General features: G+C 38.0%; 1 protein-coding gene across 17 annotated transcripts in view; it reads left to right on the top strand.

Annotated features, from left to right (window-relative positions):
- Positions 1 to 15,068, top strand: part of DLGAP1 (DLG associated protein 1) — a 365,353-nt gene that overhangs the window by 242,623 nt on the left and 107,662 nt on the right. For 16 of the 17 annotated variants that reach the window (XM_015855355.3, XM_015855353.3, XM_085539647.1 and 13 more), the window contains one exon: positions 4,756 to 4,970. In XM_015855355.3, the coding sequence (XP_015710841.2) occupies positions 4,756 to 4,970 (215 nt within the window). Of the gene's footprint in view, positions 1 to 41; positions 155 to 4,755; positions 4,971 to 15,068 lie in introns of those variants that run through there. The other variant, XM_032442679.2, reaches the window with a different exon arrangement.

Here is a 15,068-nt window from a genome sequence, read left to right as displayed (position 1 = left end):
CCTTGTGTTTACTTCTGTAGTCATCCCCATTGCTTTGGCAAAGCTCAGGGAGAAGCCTTAATGCTTTCAGCTGCAACAAACCAAATCAAACTACAAATCAATAATGAACTTAATTTGCTATAGAGACATTCTGTTTGCTACTTCATGCAATAAGGTAAGCTAATAACAATTCTGGGGAAATAAAAAAATAAAAAATAAAAAAAATAAAAAAGAAAGAAAAAAAAGAAAAAAAAAGAAGAAAAAAAAAAGGGGAGCTAGATATTCTAATTCTTACTTTTAGAGCTTGAATATGATGTTTTCTTTATCTTTGTCCTTACATGCTAGGTTTATTTCACATACCACCAAGTCTGAGCTTCTGCAATGAATGTCTGAAAACTGTGGGGCTGGTATACCTATTTGCTTAGTTTCTTTATTCAGGGACTTGGATTAGCTATTAGGAAAATTAAAATATAAAATACAAAATAAAAAGCTTAAAGGAATTGGTCAGTGATTTCAGCTGGGAAAGAGGTCCTTTTTCAGTCTAGTCTGGCTAATGATGAAGTGAGACCAGTTTCAAAGGACCGTAAGTTCAGTTAAACAGCAGGACAGATAACCAATACACTGAATGAGGCTAAATCCAGGTAAGATATTGGCTGGTGGCAGCATGTTATCTGCATATTCTCTTCTGTTTACAAAACTTATCTGTCACTGAATCAAAAGGGTATATAGTCAAACTCAGTTTTCTTATTTGTAACAACCAATTTATTTCTAAGTGCCTGTTGGAGAACTGAAGTCACAATTTTAAGTAGATTGCCAGGTGGCTACTGCTGTATATTTTGTGTGTATTTCAAGTAATGTTGATTTTATGTTTCACTGGACTTTTTTGTATAATTAAAGCACATTCTTGATTATTAGATTGTAAAGAAATAACTGTATATGATCTTAAAGACCAGAATGAAGCATTTCCAGGATCTTTTTTACTTCAGTAGTGTGAATGCTAATAGTTTTATTTTAATAAAAAACAATGATGTTCATTGTTAGATCTGAGTTTAGTTCTTCCCCCTTTCTCATAAGAGTAGAAACAATCATACAAGTGATGTTTCTGCTTGATATTCTGGTATTGAAAAAAATGAGATTGCCAAGGTAATTGGATAACACAATTTTCTTAAAAGCATGAAACAGCTCTATCTCAGGTGTGTCAATCTTAATGCCATTAATCCTCTGAGGAAGCTGTTACCATGCATATGCACTTGCATGCAGCATAGTGTGTGACCTTGCAAGATATAATAGTGGCCATTCAAACAAAGTAAGAACCTGTGGGAAGATCTCTGCAGATCTCCTGAGTGAAAAAATGAAAAGGAGTTGAAGGCTGATATAGGTAATTCCCCCAGTGTTTTTCTAGCTCAGCAGAAGGAAATGGGCTACAGTATGTTTAGTACCATACATATAGAAACTGAATGCAGGAAATAATTTGATCAATTATATTTTCTTAATTTGTATTTTAAAGAGGGTTTTATGTTTTTCTTCTTTCCCACAATGCAAGTGGTTTACTGTTGACAGTAAATTGCATTGCCTACTGTAAGCTGTTACAGCCATTAATATTGCCACCAAAGAAAGCAGCTCTGAAAATCAGGTCAGTTCTTTTAGCAAGTATTGCCCAATTTGTCTGTACTGGTATTTGTAGACACAGAAATATAAAAACATTGGTATTATTTTATGTCTCTAATTTCTAAACAGAGAAAAAAAGCTATGAGAAATGCTGAGCTTTAAGGGTTGCTTGACCTGGCAAGAAATACACAGATAGCGCTTTAAGATCCTTTCATACAAAGCACTGTGACTGTTAACAGTCAAGACAAAGATCAATTACTTCTAAAACTTGCATTTCTTTTCCTTGCAAGTGCTCCCATACATTTACCCTGTGGCTTGCAGTTTCCTCCTACTCTGTCTTCTGAAATAAGGGTTTCCAACTCTCGTGAAACTGAAATAAAAGGAGTTGGGTCCACATTTATTTCCCTAGTATTCCTTTAAATACTGAAACCTTATCAGTAGAAAAAGAAAACAAACAAAAAATGCCGAACCTTAAATATCCTCATATCTGCAGTAACACTGGGTGAACTGTTTAACTGACATAGCAGGCCCCTCATTCCCCCCACCTTTGGAATCAAATTTCCATTACTGTGTTTAGCTGCACCTTTCCCTAGGCAAGTAAGGTAGTTTGTGCCAATGCTCTGACTTCCTCAATGTAAAAACTGAAATTAGAAGCATATCTGGGTTGATATTTTAGGCTGTTCTATAACTTCGGGTTCTTTTCCTAGTTATAGCCATATTTTTAAACCGATACAGGATTTACCCTTAAAACCATCAGATGGCAATGAAAGTTGGGTTGCATTTGTATAATCTTTTTTCTTGCACGTGCAAGTAACATTTAGTATACAAAACAGACTGTGTGTTTGTGACTCTGTCTGAGACTGCTTTGCCCCTGCTCTCTCTTTGGACACACAGGCTTTTTTCTCTAGCTAGAGTGCTTAAAAGGCAGAAGAGCTACTGAAATGATACTGTGCTGTTATTTATAAGCTGCCCTACTTCCTGGAGCTAGCAGAGCTCAAACTGGAGACTTCCTCCTGATCATCTCATACAATTTGTGCAGCTAGGGGCTTTAAAGCTCATCACAGGGCACTTATATCTATCTGCAGTGTGTGCGTGTGTAAATTTTTGTGGCAAATTCATTCCAAATAGCTTTCAAAACGTAGCCTGTTGTATCTAAATCCTTTTGAGAAGCTTTGGGATTAAAAGTAATGTACTTTTCTATGGGATTATTGATAACAGAACTTAGGAATTTCAGAGTTATTGTGCCCACAGAAGCTATATCTCATCAGTACTGCAGCTATAAACTACAGCACTAAATTTATTTGTCTGTCTATAATGTAATACAACTACAAGTGTTTACCTGCCTGAATTATGGGTGTGAGCACTGTAACTTTATTTCTTCTGGCTTTTGCCCAGTTAAGGATACCAACCCTAATGTCATACTAACACATTTTATTTGCTGCATTAAAGGCTGAATCATAAACTTCTTTTAATAAGAAATAGCACAATTTTTTTACTAAAGTATAATGAATAAAACATTAAACAGATAAAAGTACATGTCCTCTGAGAAGTCATGGATTCCCTATTGTGCTCTTACTTGGCTATGAAATACCTTCCTGAAAAGCAATTGGATTTCAAGTCCTAACTGAAGGCCAATCATTTCATCAAAATGTCAGCAAAGCTTGGTTTTTCTCTGTTAACACATTAATTGTATGAGTGACTTGAAAAGCCAAGGCTGACAAGCAGGAGCCATAGGCTTCTAGGTGTATATGGGGGCTGTTCAAACGTAGTTTGAATTTCCTTTGTTTGCTGATGCTGTAGGCCTAGAACCAATGCAAGAATCAGTGCTAGAGGAGGTGTGCAAAATGTTCCACACTCTTGTATGTCAAAAATCAAACCCACTACCAAGTACTGTACATTCTTGGATGTGCACATAGAATAAGGGCACCATCAGCTTTCCAGATCTGAGGTCTAGACGTAAACTCAAAAATCATAGAAGGAAAACACTGCAAATGCCTTTTTATTGAAAAGGAAATTTATCAGGGCTGTATATTCAAACCTCCAGTGTGTTTTCAAAATACTCTGTGCTCTCAGTTTGTAGACTTTAGAGTCTTCAGAATCGTCCCATTACTAGAAGGATATTTTAAGTGCTCTTAAGTGTATTTATTCAATTGTTTCCCATGAATATAGAATTCTGTATACATTTGTTCAAGAAGAAAAATTTGACTGCTTTATGCAATATATACTCTTGAAGACCATGGAAATATGTTAAAGGGTGGAGTGGAAGGGGGAGGAGGTGAGAGAGAAGAGAGGAAAGAAATCAATAGAAGGAAGAAAAAGAAAAAAACAAGTAACAAAACTTTGCATAATACTGAAATATAAGAATGTAAATACATCATGTAAGTAGTGTTTCCAGAATATTTAACTAAATGATACTTGAGGGGGGAGGGGAAGGTCTTTTTGGTTTAAAAAAGATACAAGGAAAAAACTAGTTAAATAAAAGTAGGAGTAGTTGAGAAGTCTGAGTCCTGAAACAGAACACAGAATCATAAGTGAACATGTTGATAAAGATATAAACTAGGTTACATTTTTAGGATTAAATCTTGAGTCCTCAGAGGAAAAAGTTAGACATGCAAGTGTGTTTAGCAGGGCAAGACTTCAGATCAAGAGGAATACTGAAAATAAGAAAAATAAAATAATAGAGAGTTGTATGACTCAGATATTCAGACTAACGTAATTCAAAAAGAGGATCTGTACACACTGATGAGGGTCTGGTTAATCTAATTATGCTATAGAATTAATAGTATTATAAATTCACAGTTGCAAACCTAATTTTGTGATCCTTGAGACACAGTGACTTGAAGTATGTCTTGAACCAAAAATCAGTCTGGTGTGTTTGGATTCACGTTTGAAAAGACTGCAATTTGTATTCATATTTCATCTTTTTGTGCCTTGTCAAGAATACCCTGTTCTAGTTTGTAAATCCTTTGAATGAAAATGGTAGTTGCCAAAGAAAAGCAGGGATCCTCCACCATAAATGGCATTCCTCTGTTAAATGGGACTGAAGATGTGCCACTGCCCATGTGAATTTTCATAATGGCTCTATGGCATCTTAGCATGATCAAATCTTGCTGTGAAACTGCATCACAGAGAAGTATACTAATAAGAGTATTGGGTTTATAACTGCAGGTTCCTCAAGATGAATGGTCTGGATACACTCCACGAGGCAAAGATGATGAGATTCCCTGCCGGCGGATGCGTAGTGGCAGTTACATCAAAGCCATGGGGGATGATGACAGTGGAGACTCAGACACAAGTCCGAAGCCATCTCCAAAGATTGCTGCACGGAGAGAGAGCTATCTCAAGGCCACCCAGCCATCCCTTACAGAGCTCACCACACTCAAGTAAGTCAAACTTTTTCTACATTGTATAAAGCTCTTTATTAAGACATGTATTGTCTGTTAATCTTTGATTCTGCTATTCACTTCTGGACACCAGGTAAGGAAAAAGTGTGATTAGTAATTACCTATTTTTGAGGGCAGACTTGGCCATGTATTTCAATGTTATTTTGCAAAGGGACCCAACTGCCTGCACTTTGACTTTGCAAATTATTTCAGCCTGTTAGTGCTAATTGAAGATGCTCAAGTGAGTACAATAGGTCTGTTCTTTGAATAATTTGCTGAATTACAGCTTACACCTGCAGAAGCTTTATGTAACTGTGTGTTTATATATATTCAATATGAGTACCACATGTAAAATTAGCTCAAAGCTAGTCTTTGCAACTCATCAGAGGGTATCTGACAGTTAATTAAAGAGAACAATGGCTTTCTGAAAATTGATAAATCCATGGTTTCCACTCTTCAGTCCATTCGGAACTGCACTGTTTATTTGGTGGAAAAATACAAACAGAACTGAAATGTCTTACATTATTTATAAAAGCTTTAGTCAACATCAAAGAAGAATTTATGGGTTTTACGTCATGTACTTTATTTCATTGAATCCTTTCAAAAGAATCCAAATTCTCATGAAAATTGCATGAATTGACAGTTTTGGTATTAGTGTTTTCTTTTAAATGATTCTAAAATGGAGAGCTCCCCTAAAGCAATAAAATAAATTACATCCATTTTAAAAAAAAAAAAAAAAAGTGTGGATTTAAAGCAACAATTGTTTCTGTCTGTCATCTGCAAAAATTTGCAGTGAATCATAGTTCACCGAACCAAAAATAACCTAATTTTAGTACAACATGCCTAAGGCTGTATCTTTAAAATGGAAACAAAAAGAGCTGTATCTCTTCTAGTATCCACGATTAGAGACAAAAGACTCCTTCTGCGTTTCCCTCATTAAATTCCTCTCCTTCCTCTACCCCATGTTTTTCCCTGCAATCCTATCTGAGTAAAAGATTGTAGAGGGAGGTGTTTGATCCTTGTTAAAAATGTCAGGCTTTTGACATCAGTGATGAATAGACCAGAAGACCACACAACACTTATTCCAGCTCCCTGTAGCAGCCTGCCTATCTCTGGGGGAGATGGCAATTGTGTCTGCTTTGTGTTTTTTCATTAGTCTTGAGTGGAGAAAGTAGTCTCATTTTCTGCAGGGATTTTCGTGAACTTGCCAGAGGTTGCTCAAGGGGATCCAGCAATTCCTCTCATCATCCAACAGACTTTATCTTACCATTTCCTGAGCCAAAACTGCCCCTCTGTGATTAGTTACAGCAGCCAGAACAGAGTCACCTAGAAAAGTGAACATAAACATTAGGTAGCACAAACTCCACAAAGCCTTGCTTTATACACAGACATACCATGAGGAATGGAGTTTATCCGTCCTGAGACCACAGAAAAATATGTTCCATAGTTCCATATTATAGTACAATCAATTACAGTGATTTGCTCCTGGTCATTTCTGTCCTATCTGCAAAAGAATATGGAAGTATTTAAAAAAAAAAAAATAGAAGAAGAAATCTTGCACGTCAGTGTTCATCCACAAAGGATGTTAGATCAGAGGGCCTAGATAGGCAGCAGAAAGTTTGGGTTTAACTTTGAAGTCACTGTGATTCTGCAGAGTGCTTCTGTGTCCTTTAATCCATTCCTATTCAGGAAAGCTTTTAGGAATGTGCTGTAATTTAAGCTGCACTTAGTAAAAATCATGTAAGTTTAAAGGAACTACAATGTAAATTTCAGGACAGTGGAGATAAGGGGAAAATGGAAAACGATAGTAAAACAAAAAGGAAGACAAAATAGAAAGTAACTAGTCTTTTTCAATGACTTTTGAACATAAATTGGCATGAGGTATAGTTATTTCTTTTAATCTGGAATGATAATTTATAGAAATGTTTCTTGAGAATTCTTTCCACTTTTACTCCCAAATGATATAATATGTAATTATGCATTGCTTTTGTTCCTTCTCCTGTACAGGATAAATTTGTTGGGTGTTCTTGCTGTTTTGTTTTGTGTTTTCTTTATATGAGAAGTAGCCAAGAGTTCTCAATGGGAAGTGAAGCCTTCTATTAAGCTAGGTTTTTTGTTGTTTGGTTTTTTTATTATTTATTTTTTGCAGCCCTCTTCACACCTTCCTAGTTGCATGACTTGACCTTGACCTAGAGAGGCTTGTTTATTCATACCAGGGCTACACCAAGAGCTGTGCCATCTTGCATGCCAGAGACTAAATTAGGGTCCCTAACTCACTGAATATAGGCCATCTAGCAATCGTGTAATGTGAAATAGCAAGTTACTTACTTGACTTACTGTTGACTTGAGCTCAATTAGCACCTGAATTAGAGCTTAATGGAAATGAGCTGAAAGTTACTCTGTTCAGCAGACACTTAAACTGACTCTTTACTGACACTAGTGGACTTTCTATCTGACATGCAAGATGTTATTAACAATTTAAAATTGAGTGATATTCATTTTTTTTCACTGCATTTCTTCTGCCTTGTGAAACTGGTGGTCTCTTTGGTGATAATTGTGATAATCCGTCTGCATTTTTTTCTGCTACTCTGTTCTTTGTACTGCAGTATTCTGTACAACAGGTAGTAACCTGCACTTTCATGTTTGGAAGAAAAATGACTGAAGAACATGTCCTCTTTTGCTTTCACTGCTGTGTTTGAAAGGGTTTTTCATCTTGCAGGACTCCTTTCTGAGTCTAATATTGGTCTCACAACCCACGCTGTTCCTCCCACCTACCCAGCTACCATTGCTCGTGTGCCTATTCTTCTAAGAAAGGATTTTCATTATTACCAATGTTTCTTTTTATATAAGGAATAACATCTGATCAGAACAATTTGGTTACATCCCCTTTACATAATACAAATTTATTTTCCTGTTTTTCACTGAGGTTTTTTTCTTCCTACACTTTACAAACTCCCTCCTACGGTATTCCTCCCATGCTATGGTTACCATGTGGTTACAGCACAAATCAAATGCTATGGTACCATTCTGAATAAAGCACAGCTTGCTATGATCTTGAAATGCACACCTCCGCTGCTGCACTCTCATTATCCTACCAGGAAGCAAGCAGTCTTTTCTCTCTTTGCTGGCAATGTCCTCCTAGAGTTTAATCTTTCACAGTCCAGATAAACCGATCCAGTTGGAAGGGGAAAAAAAAGTTCAATTTTCTTGCCTATTCTTGAAAGACAGCAGAAATTTATCTTGCATTTGTAGGCAGACAGAAAGCAGAACAGTTTGCTAAATTCTCAAGATTCAGTCAGCGGATAACTGACATTTCTATTACAGCTGAGCTCCATTCAGGACTTACTGCTTCACAATCTTTATGTACCTTGGTCACGTTTAGCCCAGTTTTCCGCGGGGGAGAAAAAAATGTATACAGTTACATTACATCCCCACATGCCAGTCTCTCCTTTCCACTTCCCAGTGCTTCTTGAATCTATTGGCTAACTTTAGTCAACTTTACTGAAGACTGAAGATAGGAAGTTCCAATAAACTTTATAAAGACTTGTTGTTGCGTAAGATGCAGACCTGCAGTCATCTCCTAGAATCATTCAAAAGTGTAAGGACTCAGCAGTAGCTGGTGAGTCAGCCTAAAGCAAAGATAGATGGCAACACTTTCCTACCTTAAAAGATGAGATATATGGAAAGAACTGGAAAACTGGGAATAAAAGGTCTATGAGATGTATCCTGTTACCATAGTTTTCCTGCTTCATTCTGCTGTCTATGATTGAGTGACCCGTCTGATAGATGAGGGAAAGGCTGTTGATGTAGTCTACCTAGATTTTAGAAAAGACTGTGACACTGTCTCCCACAGTATCCTCCTGGCATAGCTGGCTGCCCAGGAAGGTGGTGGAGTCACCATCCCTGAGGTGTTTAATGAAAGGGTAGGTGTGGTGCTTAGGGACATGGTTTAGTGGGTGATATTGCTGGTGAGTAGAGGGTTGGACTTGATGTTCTTAGAGGTCTTTTCCAACCTTAGTGATTCTGTGATTCTATATGGCTTTATGCTTTTTTTTTCCCCTATGGTACAGAATTTGTCTGTGTAAGTTCCATTGTAGCCACCTCTCTTCTTATGGCTTATTTCTTCACAGATGAGTGACATTTAGAATAAGCCTACCAATTCCTGACTTTAAAGCTGATCAGAAACTTTCCAAAGCCAATGTATTACAAAATAAGCGTGTATATATGCATAGGTCACTCTGAAAGTAATGCCTTATATTTGTTTCCATGGAAATTACTACAGATACAAAAAGCCAAATAACACTGTTTGATAGAGCAAACTCTCAGATATCAAGTGCTGTTCTTCAGTACAGGTATCACCATTAGCAATGTATTTTTGCCAGCAATGAACAAGAGCCTGCGTGCCACATTCAAAATCTCTTCACTGATGGAGGTGACCCACAGTATTACAGCTGCTGAATAGTGCTATTACTAGGAAAATGTTGCCCACGCGGTCCTTCTTTCATCATCCTGAACAGATGGAAGTCAGAAGGTGTCACATTTAAACAGTACGGTGAGTGTTGTAGGGTAGTCCAGCTGAGACTGACTGTGTTCCATGGTCTTCAAAGTGATATAGGGCTAACATTATTATCCTGTTGCAAGAGAAAGGTTGTCTTCTTCTCTGGCCTGACTCTAGAAGTTTGAGCCTTCAGCTTAGTCAATGTCATGATGTAGCAGTAAGAGTTAATACTTTGTCTTGGTTGCAGGAGTTCCAGAATGATCACCTCTTTCCTATTCCAAAGACAATGTACATCACTTTAATTGCTGAGGGCTTCAACTTTAATGGGGAATTGACGTCACCCCTCCATGGACTGCTGTTTCGACTCTGGCTCATAGTAGTTACACCACATATCACTACCAGTAATGATGCGATCAAAGGAACTTCACCCTTGGCCCTGTATTTGTTCAGCAGGTCCTAGCAAACTTGCATACGGTGTTCTTTCTGTGCTTGTGTGAGCATAGAGGGACTCACTTGGTACAAACTTTCCAATATTCAGATCTTGCCACCATCATTACCTTCAGTGTGTTGGTTGGTCAGTGTTCAGCTCTGAACAGTTCCCTGGTCTCAGTCTCCTGATTCGTGTAGATGAGCTGATTAAGACATTCTTCACATCCTGGTGTGACACAGAATATGGCTTGTCTTTGACAGTGCTGTCACTACTGTCGAAACACACCATCCACTGCTTCACTGTGCTCACATCAACTGGTTTGTCTCCATAAAACATTCAGCAATTGTCAATTAATGTCAATGGGTGCAATTTTTTCTGCATGAAGGCGTTTAATTCTACACCTTTGCTTCATATGCTCTTCATTGTCAGACATCATTTTGTCAGACTGCTCCTCTGCTGCCACCTGTCACATGACAACAAAATGTAATAGAATACTGGCAGGAAGGTTCAACCTCTACTGCCATGCCACCAACATCTGCCACTGATATGGTGGTCCAACATAATAATATAAGAGGCATTACTTTCAGAGTAGCCCTTTTATGTATGTATGTATATATATATTATAATATAATTTCTGTATATATAATAAAAAAATGTATAATCTCAAAGCTCATGGATACTTTTACCCCAGTGGCAATTTATGAAGGTTAGGAGGGAGGTGATATGCACACTTGGGCATATTCATTTAGCCTGATGAGGAGCTAGAGTACATCATCTGTACTGGGTGAAATAAAGGTGAAATTGCATAATGTCTGTATTCAAACATAGTACTAATCTGAATGAAAGGATGAGAAAAGGTCAAAAAGCTTTTTACACTACAGACCCAGTAAGTGGAATGACTCATGGCAAGGATGTTGTTAAATGTTGAGCTCAAAGCTAGAGATCATTCTAGCTTTGATTTTCCTTGTGACACAACAAATGTAGATGTCTTCATGGCTTCATAAACTGAAATATACAGCTCTAAGAAAATTATGGAATACCATAAACTCCAAAGATGATTCTCCCACTTTCTTAACTTTACTAAAATGCTGCTCTTGTGTCTGTACTGAGTAATGAAACAGAATGTAAGGATAATTGTAGCCTGACACACTGGCATTCTGGCATTCAAGCAAATTAAAGTTGTGTCTGATGTCCATACACTACACTACAATATACAGCATCGCATGCATCCTTAGGTATGTATGTGATGGTCTTCAGAATTAAGTCATGTTTACTTTAAGGTGTTTCTACATTACTTTACCATGTTCTAAAAATACACCTAGGAAAAAAATAAGTGTCATATAAACTATAGCATACTTTTCTTTAAACAGAGGTGCTGTCCCCATTCTGCTAAAATAATGAAAATATCTTATTAACTTCAGTGGCCCAGATCACAAAGAAAAGTGAGAAGAGAAGGGAAATGTGAGGGGATGCAATGATTGATATTCCTTATGATTTATATTCCTTATGATTGATATTTTTAGACACACACAGAAAAGCTTGTTAATTTTCCTTCCTGTTGAATAATGTCCAATTAGAGAACAATGAATTTCCTAATTACTACAATAAGTCTGATGAACGTTTTTATTAGCATTTTACAATATGTTTCCAGTAAAGTGTGTTTCATTGTTTCACGTTGCAATCTCTCATTTTGATTAGACCTTTAGCTAGGAATAAACTGTTTTCCTTCCTGCCTTTTTTATATTTGCTTGCTTGAAGCAGGAATTTTGGGGTTTTCCCTTGAAAGAGACTGGAAGAACTCCATGAGCTCTGGATGCTCAGCTGAAGTAAGAGTATTCTGGAATTACTTTTGCTCTAGGTAGCAACTTCCACAGCCCATAGTCACTGATGCATGAGACACTACTCAGCTTTTTAGATGTGTTATTGCAATCTCATCTCACCAGAAGCTAGGGGGATGCTTTCTTGCTTTTCATGCTCATGTATCAGGTATGATTAAGGTCACTGAATAATTTATGTCAAAAAAAAATTTGAAGACAAGATGATTTTAAAAAAAGAAAAAAAATGCATTTATTTAAAAGTAGCAGTTGAGCATAGCTCTGGATACAGTGATTTTCTTACAGCATCTGATGTCTGTTTTGTGTGTATTTAAGAAGCAGAGGATAATGATGGAAACTGCACTTTTATTGAAGGAACTTAGAGAAATATTGCACTTTTGGCAATAGGAAGATAACAGCAATAACTTTCAACTGGTGGATATATAGAGCATGTTAGGTTGGTTAATACTTAGTATCAGTGATGGGTATGTGAAAATGCTTGTGTCCCAGAGCAGCATCTGTTCAGGGCTTTGTGTCCCCTCACACAAACCATAAATCCAAGAGATGAAAGAGATGTTTATTTAACTAGTGCCTCAAGTAAGGTATTGCCCACCAGGAGGCATATGTAGTCCCTGTGCTACTGTCATTGTGGCTCTCCAGGCTGGAGGGAATGCTTACGGAATGATGTCACATCGTTTGAAGAATATCAGGTGAACATTTTTTTAACAAATAAGATTCATTTTTCTCCCCTTGGCTTTGAATTTCTTCTCAGGAAGTATCTGAACAAGCTTCCAGGAAACATGTAGAACAAGTTGGTGCATGCACATGAGGGATTTGTGTACAGCTACTTACTATGACAACACTTGTTCAAATTAGAGAACGTAACACAGTGTCTGACTTATCTGAAAAAGTAATGAGCAATTCCAACATTAATATTAGGGCTGCTCCGAAAATAATGCTTCCTATGTTGTTGTGTTGGCCCACAACATCACAAGAGGCTTTTGGTGGTATGGAAGTTGAGGTTCAACGTTCCCACCAGTATGTCATCACATTTTACTGCTGTGTGACAGATGGCGGCAGAGGGGCAGTCTGACAGAATTGTGTCTGACATAGAAGTACATATGAAGCAAAGGTGTGCCATTTAATTCCTCCACATGGAAAAAATGGCACCCAGAGACATTCATTAATGCTTGCTGAACATTTATGGAGACCAACCAGTTGATGTAAGCAGAGTGAGGCAGTGGGTTGTGCGTTTCAGCAGTGGCAATTAGCAACAGTGGGTCACCTCTGCTAATGCAGATATCTACAAGGCTCTTGTTAATTACTGCTGAAAATGCACAGGTAATGGTGGTGATTATGTTGGAAAATAGTGTTTTTTAGCACAGAATTTGCTCTACTAAATAGAGCTGTTGTGTTCTTTGTATCTGTTGTACCTTCCATGGAAATAAATAGGAAGCATTACTTTTGGAGAACAACCTATGTGTATAATATTTTTCATTTGAAACAAAAGCTTTGTGATTAATCCATACAATAAAAAGGAAATTAATATTCAACGCATCTCAATGATACATATATTAGTTATCTGTAAATATTTGGATAACCATATTTATGCTATTCACTTAGTTCTAGAGAGAGGGCACTTGGAGCTTCCTCTGGGATTATCATTTAATATTCCCATCTGCCTGAACAGCAGCTGAAATAAGACAGGAAAAGTCTCAAACCCTTTCTCAAATCCTAATTCCTTTTGAAAATATAAAGCTTGTATGGTTGTTGCCAGTTATTGGAAAGTGCTTCTTCCTCACAGACCCCTGTGAGGAATAATCACTTTCGCTGTTCCTGCTGGCCACACTATTTCTAACAAAGCTAGGATGCCATTGGTCTTCTTGACCACCCTGGCACACTGCTGGCTCATGTTCAGCTGAGCACTGACCAACACCCCCAGGTCTACTTCTTCCACACAATCTTCTAGCCACTTTGCCCCAAGCCTGTAGCTTACCTGGGATTGCTGTGTACAAAGTGCAGGACCCAACACTTGGCCTTGTTAAACATCATCCCACTGGCCTCAGTCCAGCAATTCAGACTGACCAGATCCCTCCGTAGGGCCTTCCTGCCCTCAGGTATATTGACACTTCACCTCAACTTGATATCCTCTGCAAATGTACTGAGGGTACAATCAATCCCCTTGTGCAGGTCATCAGTAAAGATACTGAACAGGATGGCACCCAATAGTAACCCCTGGGGAACACCACTCATCAGCAGTCACCAGCTGGATTTAACTCCATTCGCCACAACTCTGCAGGGCTGCCCATTCAGCCAGCTCTTTACCCAGCAAACAGTGTACCTGTCCAAGACAGAGGCTGCCAGCTTCTCTAGAAGAATGCTGTGGGAGACAGTGTCAAAGTCTTTGTTAAAATCTTGGTAGACTATTATTAGCCTTTCTCATCTGCTAGGCTGGTCACCCATTAACAGAGAGAAAGGAGGATGGTCAAAAAGGACCTGCCTTTCATCAACCCACACTGGCTGGGCCTGGTCCCTTGGTTGTCCCACATGTGCTATGTAGTCACACTATAGATAATCTGCTCCATATCCTTTCCTAGCACCAAGGTCATGTACTTGGTGGACCCAGGGTGGAGCCACGGTGGGCTCATATGAGGGCCCAAGACTGAAAGGAGAATATTTCTTGGGCCAAGGAGAAGGAGTGCTGTGTGGCCACAGAGCTTTTTTACCAGAGGGGTGCATTCCACTCTTTCTTCTACATGTGATTATTGGCCTGCCCACAAATACTTAGACTGGTATTGCCAAGAACCTGTCAGAACCAATTGCTTCTTTGTAAGCACATCAGCTTCACACAACATTTTGCTTTATTCTAAATGTGGTTACGGTTAAAAAGAGGACTTTTAGCTTCCTTCAGTTAACTCCTCTAAGATTTTGTTCATTTTAGAGCGAATGATTAGAGTCCGTCCCCTCATCTGTTTCATAAGGCAATGTCTTGCTATACTTTATGGGTATAATGGGCACCTTGAGGGCTTACATTAAGAAACTATAACCAGTGAAGCAAGATGTGCTTTTCAGTCATCTCTTTCAGGATGTAGTTTTTATGTACCCTCCATGTAGATGTACAAAATAGGTTTTGTTTACTTTTTGCCCTACTTCTTTCCTACTGGAAAAGCTGCCTCAGAAAGAAAATTAATCATATCTAGTGGGGACAAGAGAAGGAATGCTGCCTCAGACTGCAAAGACACAAACAAGCTAGATGTTAGAAAAATTTTTGTAATGGTAATGATAGTTAAGAACTGGAGTGGATTGCCAAGAGAAATCACTTCACTGGACATCTTGAAGAATAGGGTAGAAAATGT

Source organism: Coturnix japonica, chromosome 2 (assembly GCF_054131305.1).
Source record: "Coturnix japonica strain WE chromosome 2, WE-NBRP24, whole genome shotgun sequence".
In the NCBI taxonomy this organism is placed as follows: domain Eukaryota; kingdom Metazoa; phylum Chordata; class Aves; order Galliformes; family Phasianidae; genus Coturnix; species Coturnix japonica.
The sequence above is the reverse complement of the archived record's forward strand: the minus strand, read 5'-3'. Positions and strand labels throughout refer to the sequence as shown.